This window comes from Ctenocephalides felis, unplaced genomic scaffold (genome assembly GCF_003426905.1).
Source record: "Ctenocephalides felis isolate EL2017-DRISC unplaced genomic scaffold, ASM342690v1 CF-g0.4_SCAFFOLD_01170, whole genome shotgun sequence".
Taxonomy (NCBI): domain Eukaryota; kingdom Metazoa; phylum Arthropoda; class Insecta; order Siphonaptera; family Pulicidae; genus Ctenocephalides; species Ctenocephalides felis.
In genome coordinates, this window is record NW_020537324.1 from 61,467,343 (window position 1) to 61,483,435 (window position 16,093).

A 16,093-nucleotide genomic window follows, 5' to 3' on the forward strand; every position below is an offset into this window, starting at 1 on the left:
CACATATTAATTTTAAGTCAAATTTTAAGCCAAATTATTTCTTCTAACAATAAGTACATAATTTATATTTTTACGAATATCATATAATTACAAATTATATGTTATAGTGTAAAATGTACTAATATACATTATGCATGTAAAAATTTTGTCTAGAAGCACAGCCTTTAATTCATTTACTGTAATACACTTAATAGAACAAAAAAAAAGTTATTTCAAATTAATAAAAAGTTTGAACAAATAATACAAATAAATTGTAAGCATTAAATTGCAGTTAATTAGAATATGCAAGAGAGCTCTAGACAATCAATATGATTTTATAAATAAATATATAATCATTTCAATTAAAATTGTTATAATCATTGAACACATTTAGTTGTCTTTTGAGTCAAATTCGAGGATATTTATTCATACCTTATTTTCAAGTTATAATATTGTTTCTACACAAATATTATGAAATTTTTATACAGTTAACAACTTTTCTTCACCAATATGGTGCAAAAATAGAGATTTATAAACTCAACATTTTATTATATATCTATATGTTGCACATCATTGCACATATAATATTATGCTTGTATGAATAACATACCAAATGCATCATGGCTGCAGTTGATTTCTTGTAAAGCTAACATAGCTGACAACGACATCCACATTTTTTCTTTTAAATAATTAACATTTTGTCTGGCTTTGGGCGGTCATTCTATAATTTACTAGCATTTAGGTTTTTTCTTTATCAATATAAATCTTCACCAGATTCCATACCAACTAGTAAATTTTTCTTTTCTTCTTTTTTCGATTTGTGCTTTTCAGTAGGTTCTCTGTAACTGACAGGATCAAAACAAGGCTGCAGACAAAAATATAACAAATTACATGCCATTTTATCCAAAGTATAAATCCATATGAATTAATGTAATGATAATTATAATATGATATAACTTATATGACTTTGCAGTGAAATTATTAGCATTATAAGTCACTTTCCAAGATTGCATACCGTTTCACAAATATTCATATTACAGCAATTTTCAATAGTAATTTCACAGGTATCCGGACCAACTATAGTTTGCTGAGTAACTGTTGTTCCATTTGATGCATCTGGAGAAGGCCTTGCAGACATAGGCTGATTTTTGTTAACTATTATTCTTTTGTGAATTCTTGGCCTTCTTGTGCTGTGATATAATTTCCATGTTAAAACACAAGTGGTCAAGAATAAAAGACAACATAAAGAAGCTAGAACAGGTATGGGAGATCTTGAAAGGCATTCACTAATAGTGGAATCATAAACTGCATCACTCTGAAAAATAGGTATTAATGTTTTATTACACACAGCACTTTAATTTTAAATTATTTATAGTATGAAATTTTTTGACAAAAAAGATTGAGATAAATAAATATATATATATATATATATATATATATATATATATATATATGCAATCATCAAATTACTACCTTAAGTTCATCAATTTCATCTGATTCATTTCTTTGCATCGAAGACCCTTTGATTTTGCTCATCTCTTGTGTAGGAGTCAGCATAGCTAGAGCGGACCGTTTCTTAATTACTTCACATCTCTCTCCTTCTTTTTCAGAGGGACAATCACATTGCGGCTTATCATTTATTATATGACACTGGGCATCTCCTAAGCAATAATTGTGGCACAAAGGCAGTTCACAATGGGTCCCTGTGTATCCACTAACGCATTGACAAGTCATACCAACAAGTGTGCCATGCATACATTGTAATTCAATTTGAGGAACAGGTTCAGTGCGATTCTGTAACATCTGCAGCAATAAATTAATTTAATTTCTTCATAAAACTCAATATGATTTTCATATCACTACTAAATAGTCATCATATAACTTTTATTTAAACAAACATTGTAAATGTTGGGAATTAAAACTTATTTGTAAAAATACATAAATATCGAAAGAACGTACATCCATTACTGATGAGCATTCCTCAGAATTTCCATATGCTTGAGCAGTATTTAACCTAGTAACGACCGCAATTGGATCAGAATGAAACTTTTGTAAAATAACAGGTTTAAAAACATTCTTCATTTCATTATGATCTAAGCTCCAAAGTGCTTTATAAACCCAGTCTGTCCAAAATATTCTACCATCCCCTGATATTGCAAGACCACTAGGCTGATGATCCTTTCCATTGTAAATTATTTTGCGATCAGTTCCTATTATAATTATTATTTAATCAGAGACATAAAATATAATAATCAAAATCACATAGATATATAATGATAATTTTTGTATCCACTTAACAAAACTGATACCACAAGTAGTTATGTTTTGCAAATTCTTAACATGAAAAAATAATGAAAACAAAGCTTTAAATTTACCATCAAGAGCGGCACTTTCAATTCTGAAATAGACCCCTTCTTTGTCATCAGCCCAATAAATTCGCTTAGCATTTTGATCAATAATAATGTCTAAAGGTATAAATAAATCAGTATTAATAAGTACTTCACGTCCAGTTCCATCTAAATTCGACCTTTCTATGGAAGGTGATTTATGATTTGCATTTGTCCAATATAATTTTCTAAAAACGATAAATATAATATAATGAATACATAATCTATTAATATGGTACAAATCTAATAAGCTTGCCTTCTTATCTTACTATTCGCTATAATAGCAAAAACTATACGTGGTTGTTGGTTCATTACATTTAGTTCATTCATCTTCTGCATTAAGTAATTTACAAGACACTATTATTCTTTGCACATAGTAAGATAAAAATAAGCTTTTCCGAGAATAAGCCATATGTTTATGTTCATGTTCATCATACCTTCGACACGCGTCAACCGTTATTCCTTGAGGCATTTCTTGGTCAAAACTCATAAAAACACGTCTTTTACCAGCTTCATATTGTTGGTCAGGCGTATCAAAGGCAGGTAGATCGTACTTAAAAATTCGACGTCCAGCCGATCCGTCTGTCCAGAAAATGGCACGCTCGACAGGGTCGTAAGCGATGCCTTGTATAGGTGCGTCGCCTGGACGACGCAAAACCACAGATTTACCGATAGCACCAGTTTGGGATTGAGCTGGTCCTGATAAGTCGATAGACCGGAGACTGGAAAAGTAAAATGAATTACATTAAGCTTGCCTTGAAGCAAACATTACATTCTGCAAACGAATATTAGATAAAAAAATTAATGAACAACTTATAACTTGAGATGTTAAAATATTTTTCTTAATTTCTAATTTATAAATGCGCCTCAAAGTACAATTATGAGAAAAGTTATTGTGACTGTGTATCAGACTAGAGCACGAAGCTTATGGACCCTTTATTTTTTATAATGATATAAATGGCATTAGCGATTTATGCCATGTAAAGCTCTTTTTGAAAGAAAAAAACGACATGCTGATTTGCCCAACCAATTATATGAAACCCCGTAGACCCGCGGGTTGGGAATCCCCAACGTGCATAAGCTAAAATTAATAAAAATCACCCTAATTTTCCTTAGGGACAGGTACTTTAGTCAATCGAAAGCCACCATTAGCTATAAAGGATATAATAAATAAGTTGCTCGAAGAAAAGGGAAAACAAGTGTAATTTGGTAAAATTTTTGGCGGAGTAACAGATGGATAATTATGAAGAATAAATATATATTTGGATTTTACTATTTTCTTCTAGCCAATTTACTTGAAATTCAATTATTCTTCACACTTCTGCGTAATCATAAAATAAATAATGAAAAAAGGTAAATTTGAACTGGTTATGATTAATCTCCTAACAAAAAAAAATGTCGGCTGGACATCATTAACCGGGAGACGTAAGATTAAACCCTACAAAATTGTTGCCAAATGTTGATAATTAAACATTTACTTTATTTTTGTATGTTATTATTTTAAATTTATAAAAAAAACTATATCGGGTAGATGGCAAAGAGGTTCATGATGGGTTCATGGCAAAGCCTAAGGGGTGGACCCGACACAAACAAATTTGGAAACCTATTATTTAGACTAATTAGCAACTAATTATGAAATACCAAAGTAACTAAATAAATTAAAAAAGTACTTTCACTTTGAATAACAGTTTAAACCAATATAAGCAGAACCACAGTATTTTTTGCCTTTTGTTCATGATTACGGCAGAGAATGTATTTGAAAATACACAATCGTATTTCAATGTGTTCAATGACACACAAATTTAATAATGAAATAGCAAGTTTGAAATTTCTTTATCGACTTTTGTCAAAAAGACCTTTAAAATAACAAATCGCATTACGACAATACCATTCATATTACATATTTCATAATTATTAGTTATTATCACATATATAAAAAAATAACTATTATTAAATTAAATAAGAATACATATTAAAGGTATACGTGGTGATAGTATTTATTAGGGATTGAATTTATATTATTTTCCAACCAACCTGCTATCTCCTGAGTTATCTCCATAAAATAGTTTTTGTTCTAAGGGATCATAGTACATTGCTCCTGGTTTTGCTTGCAAGGCTGTGGTTGTTAGTAATTCTCCTGCAGAAGTTTCCAAACCTATCCCGCCATCATGAGAAACAGCAATATCTATTAAATAATATATGTTCTATTAGTAGATGTATACCAATTTATATTGTTTCAACTAGAACATTCAATAAAAGTAGATACTTATATAATGTCAAATTTGATGTTGACCTATTTATTAAGAGAGACTAATGACTGGGCGTAACACCAATAAAAAAAATCATTTTTTTTATTGATATATTATATGGGTGATGATTTATATTCAATTATATATAACTTGAGATAAATGATCAGGGGTCAAAATTGTGGAAATTTATAAATATTTTTGATATTCTTAAGTTAGAAGCGAGTTTCCAGTTTAAGTAAAGTTTTATGTCTAATATTAAATATGCCAAAACTAATAATCTATAATAAAACTAATAAGGATGTGGTCTATTGTAATATATTTTTATTGACATATCACACACAACAAACAGAAACAAACCAGAATAAAAAAGTTTAAAGATGAATAATATTAGAGGGTATTGACTGGAATATTAGGGATTAATGAAATAAAAGATCAAAAACTTATTAAAAATTGATACATTAATTCAATTGAATAGTATTAATAATGGTAACAGTAATTTCTGGATCAAAAGCCTTTTTTTCTTCCAAAAATTCCTTATTTAAATTTTTAATAATTTTATTTAGGGATATGGAGTGTCTTCTTCCTTCAGGAACTATTGATAACAAATTTTAAAAATATATATTTATACACTTGAATTTAATTTTAAAATTTTTGTGGTAAATTTAAAACCAAAACCTCTAATTACCTGCTATATTGTTTATGTAATTCTCTATTTGGGACAATTCATTTGGGATTTATTTGAACTGCGATCAGAAGGGTCATAAATTGTTATGGTTTTACTTAACTACGTATCTTTTCAAAGACAAAGATTGGTCTATCTTTATTTTATGAATTTATTGTTATAATTTCTGTAATACTCATGATTTTTTTATTGATGCAGCAATGCCGGGTGAAAGCAATTTTCACTGATACATATTGCTATCTATATTTCGAAGTGAAAACCGATGTCATTCTTGACATCGAGCTGTCCCATCGCTCTAACCACTGATCTCAAAGGAAGACTTATGCGGAAAAGAACAGAATTTCTTTAAATGTTTCTAATATAATTCTTATAAATCCATTAACTAGTTTACTAGTTCATCGGGCTAAATAGTCATTTCCGATTAATTTTGAATTGCAAATCAGTATACAAAAACAAAAATACTTTTATCGTAAACAGAATAATTGATGTCATTAGGTAGCTATTTCAAATACGAGTTCAGCTAATGGTGAACTGATAAGGAAATTCGAATAACAAATCGGAAAGTATTCGACGTGACGCAGATTTAAATGAATGCATGAGTCTAATCCGCAATACTGAATTACGCAGCACAAACAAATAATAAATAAATATATATATATATATATATATATATATATATATATATATATATATATATACAGGGCCGGATTTAGAAATTTGGCGCCCCGGGGCACTGACAAAAATGCCGCCCCATCCCTGAAATTTTACGAATTTTCGAACTTTTTTTTAAAGCAATCGCGCTGCTTCAGCTGCGAGGGATAAAATATAGAAGCGCGTAAGCGCCGCGTCGCAGTCTAACGGATAAACAATGTTACAGAACTTATATAATGTAAACAAAATGTATACTTATTATTATAATATCTTTAAAATATCTGATAATTTAATGTGTCTATGTCTTATGATCACTTTTGTCCGCCAAATGTTTCTTTTTCAAATTTTTTTATTGAACCATCGAAACCGCTAAACCTGCCCCCCATAAATTTCAGCAGTTATTTATTGTGTAATTTTTTTTTAATGTTATTGGTCGCTTTTTTCTCAAAAACTCAATTATTATTTTTGGCATTTTGGCCCGTATCTTCAAAACAGTTGGACCTGCCTTGACCAATAACTAATCGCACGTCTCCTTATCAATAGGAATTGAATCATAAATCGGTTGATCTGTGTTCTCGAAATCGACTTGAATAATTAAAAAATATTAGATTTGTATTGATGGGGAGACGTGCCGATTAGCTTTTGGTACAGGCAATTACGAAAAATGGTAATTGAGTTTCGATATTTCTTCTCTGAAACAGCTACGTAGCGCGATTGCTTAGTAAAAATTTAAAACTCTTTATAAAATGTAATTTTTAGTAAGGGATGTTTCAGTAATTTGTCTTAAGGAAAAATGCCATGAGTCACTAGTTTAAATTTTTTTTTCGACGATATAAGCTTGGAAGTGCACAAATACGTCATTTTAAGAGGTCTCGAGAACTGAAGAACAAATTTTTCTTAAACTTTCACCTTGTTTACGGATCTTTATATTAGCCTAATTGCCAAATTTGATAACTTAATAACCAATTTGATAATTTACGTTCGGAGATAGAGGCTAGGCAAAATAATAAATTTTAGTTAACATTTATTTCAACCCAAATTTTGCATTGCAATCGTATTATGTTTTGTTAATTATATTTCTTGAAATAAAAAATGTTGTTAAAAAAGTTGATTATATTGTATAGAATTTTTTTCTCACTATCCAAACTTTGCCGCCCCCCAAAATTTGCCGCCCTGGGCAGTAGCCCCGATTGCCCCTACTGTAAATCCAGCACTGTATATATATATATATATATATATATATATATATATATATATATATATATATATGTATGTATGTATCATGTATCCATTGAGAGTTGAGATCTAATGATCAAGCGTTACATCAATGAGAAAGAATTGTATGCATTTTTAACTATCCGTAGGGTAAGTTATTGCTATCGTCCAAAAATCAAAATTGAAAATTTTTGCATATCTTTACGTTTCAGAGTTACAGTATTTATAATCTATTTGAGAACATTGGACATTTCTTGAATATTTTATAACTGTACGAGAAGTTCCAGCAATTTGCCTTAATGCACGATACCATACACTACTAGTTATAATTTTATTTAATATCCATACATTTCAGATAGCATTCTAGGAGGCACTGAAGTTTAAAGGGTGAGGAGAGTTCGATAAAAAATCACGAAATATCACGTGGGAGAGGGGTGGTTCTAGTAAGATTTCACGTACTGTAATTTACTTTTTATCGAAAAGCCTTTTTTTTAAAAAAAAAATCTAGATACTAAAAATACATGTGATGTTTGGTGTTGAGATAGGCATATTTTTAAATATCATGACGTAACACCAAGGAGGAGGCCGAGATCCAAAATTCTTAGAAGTCGATAATGTGATTCATGGACGGCCCCCTAGTTTATTCACATCGTAACATCATTATTTAAAAATAAAAATAATTTTTCGTTCATTTTTATATGAAATCAAAATCTTTGGTTTATTTTCGAAGATAGCATTTTGTTAACAGTCGTATGTCCCCCCAGTGAAGGAGCGCGCTCCCCAGATTGGAAATGAGGTTGTTCATATTCAAAATATAAGAAGTTTCAAGCGGAAACTATATTTCAATCTGATGCAAAATAAGAATTGGGCAGTTAATTATATTTTAATGGCTCCTTAACTTGAAGAGTTAACAAAAAATACCATCTTCATTAAAATCAATTGTATCTATGCAGTCTGTAACAAGAAATTTCCTGTTTTGATTAGGAAACCGATGCCTTCAGTTCATAGACCTATGACGCACATCATGTTTTTTTTTTGTTATATAACAAATCAGAATTAAATGCCAATTGCGCAACATTATTTTTATTTCTGACTTTCTCACTAGTTGTTAAATGTCATATTTAAATGGTATATTTAATTTAATTTTATTACAAATTAACAAGATAGACCTAAAATAATCGTTGTATCAATTACAATACTGGTATGTAAAAGGAGTAAGATTATCAATAAAGATAAAATATTTGTAATTAGTAAGGCAGGTACAATCTGCCTTATCAGCTCAAGTGTTAGCGGGTGTGCGAATCCACTAACAAGCTTCCAACAATAATATAATTGTAGTCTGCCTATCATTCCCATTACCAACATTCCTCCCCCCTTTTTACACTTTTTTTAAATGTATTTTTCTTTCCAAACTTCTGTTTCCATGCTTCCTGATCCTACGCTTCGGCTTTTAGTTCTCTAAATTTTCTCTTTTCGCCTAAGGTCGTCTTGTTCTTCTTCCCATTCCTTTCAGTCGTATTTTACCTTCGACTACGTCGTGTAATTGGTGCTTTTTTTGCAGAACGGGTTCGACCCAGTTTCCTTTTCTTTACACGATGATGCTCAGTAGAGTCCTTTCTTCGCCCACTCTTCTCAGGACTTCATTTATTTCATATATATGTAATGTTAGAGCAGGTAATAATAATCATTCAATTTCTTAGTAATATTTCTTTAGATTTTTAAAAGTTATTCGCTCTTTTTGCGCTTGAAGCGAGTGGTCGTTTTTAATAATTTATTGTATCTATACATACGAAATGTAGAATAAAGCTATATGTGTGTGTGTGTACTTTTTTCTAAGGCGATATATCAAATGAAAGACGTTTTCCAAACGTTTCGACATAAGATTTTATGTCTTTTTTATAGATTTATTTAGTAATCAGTAAGATACAATATTTCTCAAAGTGAGGACTAAATAAATGTTGAACTAAGATAGAATCCACTCATCTATCTTTCAATACTTGTACTTACTTATTAATTGTATATTATTAATGATCTCAATTATATATTTTCTTAAGGCCATTTTTCTTTAATCTTGAGTTTCGGTGGGAGCGCAATATGTCATTTATTACCTAATTTGGGTGAATATTTAATCTATTGTGATATTTTGAAGTCAGCTCCATGTAGGTTTGGTACAAAGTCAGAATTTTTAGAACATTTGGACAGTTTGGATAGTGATACACCAGTACACCAGGGAGAGTTGAGTATTGTTCTAAATATTTTGGTTTGTGTTTTCAGTACAGTTTCCAAATTGGATTTAGAGGCGAATCCCCATAGCTCTTAACCGTAAGTCCATATTCGTTTGATGATATCTTTTTACAATAATAGTTTATTTTCCACGGATAATTTGGACTGTCTATTCAATAACCAATTCATCTCTTTTATTTTTATCAGAATTTGTTCCTTTTTCTTCCTTACTTGTACTTCCACGCGAACCTCGTATCTAGATGAAGTTTTAGATATTTTACTACGTGTACTTATGAAAGATTTAATGTCGTCATAAAAAAATCAATTGATCTAAGTCTCGGAGTCAATCGTTACCTCTCAATTGTTGTCACAACCCACTGGTGCAAAAATATTCTGTATTTCATCTGAAACATTCATATTCCATAACTCTGCTTCATTCAATGACAATATTTAGAACATAAAAACTCTCTTTGTGAATTAGAGAAATTAAAACATTAGGATGAGTTGTACTATTGTTAGTGTAGAAATGGTACTGCTTTGCGCACATCTACGTATAGGCTTCGCCCGTAGGTAAGCGGTTAAGAGCGTCGGGACTTGATTCAAAGGTCCCGGGTTCGATAGCCACTTCGAGCAGCTTGTTGTCAGGCAGCAGTGACTTGGAAATAAAGATAGCAATATGTTTCCAAGTGAAAATAGCCCTTGCCCGGCATTGCAGCACTAATAGAAAGTCAGCCCTACTAGATAAATTCTAATGATAAAATTATCAAATATGGATGAATTATGAATGACCATTGGGTTACCATCTACAACTACGAAGTATGGAGAAGTTTCAGACCAACAGCTGATTATGATTGCTTGTATGAATATGAATGACGAATGTACGTTTTCATCCGCGAATTAAAATGCGCGCTAAATTACGCAGTGCAAATATAAATTTTATCGCAGTGTCGTTCTGATTAATCAATAATTATTATTTAATATTGCTGCATTTCGCAACACTTCAGCATTGGATTAATCTGATAACTCTAATAGCGCTGTATGAGAATTGAGATTTTAATCAACTTAACATGAAATAATATATAAGATAAGAAAAATATGTGTAAATAAACAAATATTACGTAGCTGATTCATGGACAAAGTCCATTTTACGTTTGACTTTAACATTTAAATAACAAGTAATAAAAGCTAATAAATTTATATGCATTATTCTCATTAAATTAGTCTTAATATACGCATTATATATGCTCTAGGTGTCGAACTTATTATATTCAAAAACCTCATTGGTGAAGATAAATTAACTACTCTACTTCGGATAATTAACACATAAGTGAAGTTTTTTAGCAGTGATTCCCAAAGTAGTCTATATGGATTCCCAGGGGTCTGTTACAATTTGCAAAGGGTTTATCTATGTCAGCAAAAAAAAATCTGGGTCCTCGAATCGAAAACGGAGCCTGTTAAATTGATAACTTAATATTAAAACATTAAATTCATCCTTTCTATTCCTTATTGTTCAATATTTATAATTTATGATTAATAACTTAAGTTATTTTTGATAGGCAATATAAAAATATGTTTAAAATAAATAATTAAAAACTGTTAAGAAATAAATTTCCGCATTATTCATTTATTTTCCTAATAGTACTTTATACTTTTTCGAAATTTATGAACATTTAATTGGTAAAACTTATAGAAATGACTCACTACAAAGAATAGGTTCCCAAATTGGATTAGACCTTTACCTGATATTGATTTTGTATAAATTTCTTCGTGTACTGGAAACTAGTATTAAAATATTAAAATTGAGCAAATTTGAAATAAAATGTTCATACATTTCGAAAAACTATAAAGTACTATTAGGAAAATAAATGAATAATGCGGTAATTTATTTATTTATTTTAAACATATTTTTTATATTACCTATCAAAAATTTCACAAAATATTATCTAATATTGTTTTAAAATAAGGATCAATAGAAAATTATTATTTGTATTCTAAAAATCACAAAGCAAAGATGCGTTTTACGTAAGATAGTGCATTTGATATTGTAAAATATAAAATATTTAATATTTAATGTTATATTAAAGTTATATAGTTAAATTTTGAACGAGATATGTATAAAATAAAAAACAATCCATTCAAGAAACCTTGTTATAAAAACGCTGCAAAAAACATAAATTGTACTTGCTCAAATAAATTTTAGAGGATATATATTGCGTTACGACATATATATATATATATATATATATATATATATATATATATATATATGTACCAATACACATGTATCCAGCAGAATAACCATGATTGCATTAATAAATAGAGAAATTATAATAAGAATAGTGAGAGTGCGATTATTTATCCTTCATGGCTGCTGATTCGCACAGTTCTAAATTGCAAATCAAGGCTCTAAATCATTTTATTTCAGATTAAATAATATGCTTAATCGATTTACATTTTTCACATCGATTGGCTATCGTCATCCTAAAAAAATGAGATAATCGCATTTATATAAGAAGTTAAGTCAGTGGTTTCCAACCTTTTTCGAACCGGACCCCCCTTAATTTTTTTTCAACAATTTAATTTTATAAATACTCAACTGATACTATCAGACTACAAATTAATATGTAATATTATGTAAAAATATGCATAAAAACTAATTATTATTTTTGTTCAATTTTTAATAGCATTTCAAAAATGTTGGGTTATTTTTGAAAATAGCATTCTGCAAACAGCTGTACGCGCCCCACAGGTTGGAAACCGCGGGGTTAAGTAATTACAAATTATTTAAGTAATTTGTTCTATACCATGGTAAAGCTACCTTATGCAAATAAATACACAAAAAACTGAAAATTGGTATTTAGAAACTTACATAGAAAAAAATGCATTAACTAGTTTATGGCACATTTTTAACTTATTCAAATATTTACACTTCTATTGGTTAATGATTTGTTAGTTATAATTATATTTAAATAACAGCACTTAAAAGATTTTTCGGCCAAGAAATTTACTTCGTTGTCGATTAGAGGTCACTAATTAGAATTAGTGATCTAGAAATTAGAGGACCTAAAAATTTAAATATTACTTATAGATGTATTACCATAGATAAAAGAAGAGGATGTAACAATTACTATTACTTATACTTGTTGATCTCTGACTATTACAATTATTTATTTCTGTATAAATTGGCAAAATATTTCATTCATGTTACCCAAACCGTTTATATAATAAATAAATGCACGGTTATTATCTATGATTATTATCAAATTACGATCCAAATTTATTTTATCAGCTGTTTCCAACCTGTTGCGCGCGCCCTGTTGTACCTCAGGGGGGCGTAACGAATTATTACATGATATATACAAGATTATGTAATTATTTTGTAGCCCGTTAAATAAATTATAAGATCAGTTGAGTATTTAGAAAAGAGTCGAGCATTTATAAAAAACTGGAGTAGCGTTATGAAAAGGTTGAAAATCACTGCTGTAAGGTATCATAGTTAATATTAGTGTAAGCTTTAGAAATTATACAATATTAAAAATTATTTAATTTTGTACAAATTTGTAAAACATTCTATTTATTTTATAGCAATGGTTTAAGGCGTGTATGACAAAACATAAAACTAGTTGGTATTGGTATTTTGCCTTGAGGCAAGTTACATGAACTTCCCGATATGTGTAAATAATCGACTTAATCAATAAAAAATAAATTAATTTATGAGTAATTAAAAGTACACCGAATGGATTTATTACACATAATTGAAAACGAACGAACTCGTTAACTCGGAGTATTTTCTAAAAGCCAATTTTTAAAAATCAACAATTTTTATAATTGAATCAGTTTCCGTAAGACTTTAATGGTTTAGTATGTTCATTAAGACCAAGTACTCTATCGTCTAATTTTAATTTTAACAAACATCAAAAAAACTATTCATTTTCTCAAACTTCGATGAATTTTTAAAATTAAACTACTTGTCGTAAGACCGTAATATTTCAGTAAGTTCTATAAGACCATGATATATATCGCCAAAAAAAGTTCCATGAAAATTGGCTTAATTTTTTTTTCAACACTTATGTACAAGAAAACGGCTCGGTAGATTTTCACCTAAAACTAACCAGTATCATTCCGAACTAATATCTCTCGAACAGTTTTTGATTTTTCAAAATCGATTCGGTAGTATGAGCTTAAATGAGGACGAAAAGCTCAACACTTTAAAAGAAACGGCTCGGCCGATCGTCGCTCAAAACTGAGAAACGCTAGTCCTCATCGAGATACATCGAATGGCTTTTAAATTTTTGAAATCGATCCAGCCGTTTTTGGAGAAAAGGTTGGAAGCCTCTGCTGTAGTTAATAATGTAAGCTTTAGCTATTATACAATATTAAAATTATTTATTTTCGTACAAATTTGTAAAACATACAAAAATAGACAAATAATAAACAAAAGCATTTTTATTAAAAGCTTTTATATTATTTTTAGTTCAAAATCATTCGTTTTTATTATAAAAATTCGGACTATATGATACAAAGTTTACACAGATTCAATATAAAAGTTTTGTGTTAATGTGTAACTATTAATATTCTTATATAATCTATATAAAAATCGAACTATTTCTGTTATTACCATACATTTCAGATTGATTATCTTTGATTGATTGATTGGATCTCCTTTATCCATTATTATCATCAAGAGCAAATTTTATGCGATTGCATATTTACATTTTCACATTTTATATATTATCTAATTAGTTTTTAACTTCTCGTAGGGTAAGTTATAGAAATCGTCCAAAAATATAAAAAATGTGCATATCTTAACGTTTTAGAGGTTTCTGAATATTATGGCATACATAAGAAAAATCGGGGGGGTGTGTGTATTGTGTGGATACAAATTTTCGTCCACGATTTCGGGCGCACGGATCAACCGTTTTGCAATATTAGAAAAACATTCGATTCCTACTGATGGGGAGACGTTAAACGCTTATCAGCTTGTGTATTATATCATAAATGTGAAATGATCGTCAATCTCTAAATAAATTTGAAAATGCAGAATAGATAAAATTTAATTAAGGTAGTAAATCAAAAAAAACGTTATTTATATTGTATTGCGTAAATATATCAACTTAATGTTTATTCATGTCTCAACCATATTTGAAATACTCTTTTGGCAAATACGTATGAATTTTATAAATAGAGTCAAATTCATTGTATTGACCTCGAACTTCTACTAAATACATAGTAATTGGAAAGCACGTGCTATACGAATAGTATCTTATAGATTTATAATGATTTGAAATGGATTTATTTTATTATGTATAAATTGATATCGGAATTATGAAATCAGAAAAAATATATGGATTGTTATATTATTATACTAACGTTGCATTATTATCTGAAGCCCGCTTGATAATAAAACGATTTGTTACGATTATCAAATAGAAAGACAACAAATCAGTTTAAATTATTTTTATGATAATTGGTTTATAATGGGTTTATAGTTTAAATGTTTATTATAAAATCTATCCGGTAAAAATATTTAAATTAATTATTGACTGAAAATATTCGTATAAATATTAAAGTTAATATTAATATGTTTTTTTTTTTATTATTAGCATATAAATGTAATAATTTGGCATAAAAAATAAATCAAAATTTTAAATTGTAGACGGTTTGCTCGAACGATTGGCCTACGTGACAACTACTACTTATTACATGGCTGTTATACTGCTTTCCAAAATAAGATCTTCACTATCGACAAATGTTTGAATTAAACTGAATGAACAATATATTAGAAATTGTGTAAAATCAATCTTGTTTAGGCTAGTATTTTATTAGTAAATAATCTTAAAAAATTATTTCGTAAAAGTCAGAATTGGAAAGAAGTATAGTTACGTGAATTAATAAATTTACATAATTTTGAAGATACATACCCCAAGTATTTGTTTCAATTACACCTAAACTTAAGATAAAAGTGCACAAATAAAATAAACTGTACATTATTACTAAATTTAATTAAATTGTTTAAAACCTTAACTACACATTCACAGCACACATTCACATTCAAAAGTAAAACACCTTCTGCATTACCGCCGAACATGAGACGAAATAAATTGCGCATGCGCTACTAGACAAATTTATAGGTTATGATATGATAGTTTAGCAAAATGAATGAAAATTTGACATTAGCCGACATTATCATGCATGCGTATTTTTCGATGTTATCTATATAATCTAAGGTGGGAGTAGCGCAATTGTATAGAGAAAATACGATTTTATATATTACATTATTAATGTTACATTTCAAATCTCAAAGTTATCAATGTTGAGAAATCATTATTCGTTTAGTATATATTCATAGTAAAAAATGTTTATCAAATATTTTCGTCATAATAGTTGTAATACAACATGGTTAGTTATATTAATTGTTCGTGGGTCACATTTGTATTTAAATAAATAATATTATTATTTTAGCTTGCTAATAAAATGGGTGGACTAGCATTCATACATTATATATATATATATATAGGATCCGTCAGATAACTTTTTTTTTTTTTTGAAAATGTTATATATAAACTGAATATTTTATCAATTTAAATCTTTCCTATTTGAAAGTGCAACCCTTCTGGTTAATAATCGAAAATAATTTCATTGAAATGGCTGTCTAACTTTTTAATGGCTGTCAAAAATTCTAAATTGCTACCAATAAAAAAAAGTTA

At 28.9% G+C, this 16,093-nt stretch overlaps 1 protein-coding gene across 1 annotated transcript; it reads right to left on the reverse strand.

Moving 5' to 3' along the window:
* Window positions 1-380: 380 nt before the first annotated feature.
* Window positions 381-15,521, reverse strand: LOC113366514 (protein cueball). Its single transcript, XM_026608134.1, has 8 exons — window positions 15,308-15,521; window positions 4,401-4,551; window positions 2,804-3,088; window positions 2,355-2,554; window positions 1,939-2,189; window positions 1,453-1,782; window positions 995-1,294; window positions 381-844 (listed from the first exon to the last, which is right to left on the reverse strand). The coding sequence occupies exons 1-8, from the start codon at window positions 15,372-15,374 to the stop codon at window positions 734-736; spliced, it is 1,695 nt and encodes a 564-aa protein (XP_026463919.1). The 5' UTR covers window positions 15,375-15,521; the 3' UTR covers window positions 381-733.
* Between the last annotated feature and the right edge of the window lie 572 nt (window positions 15,522-16,093).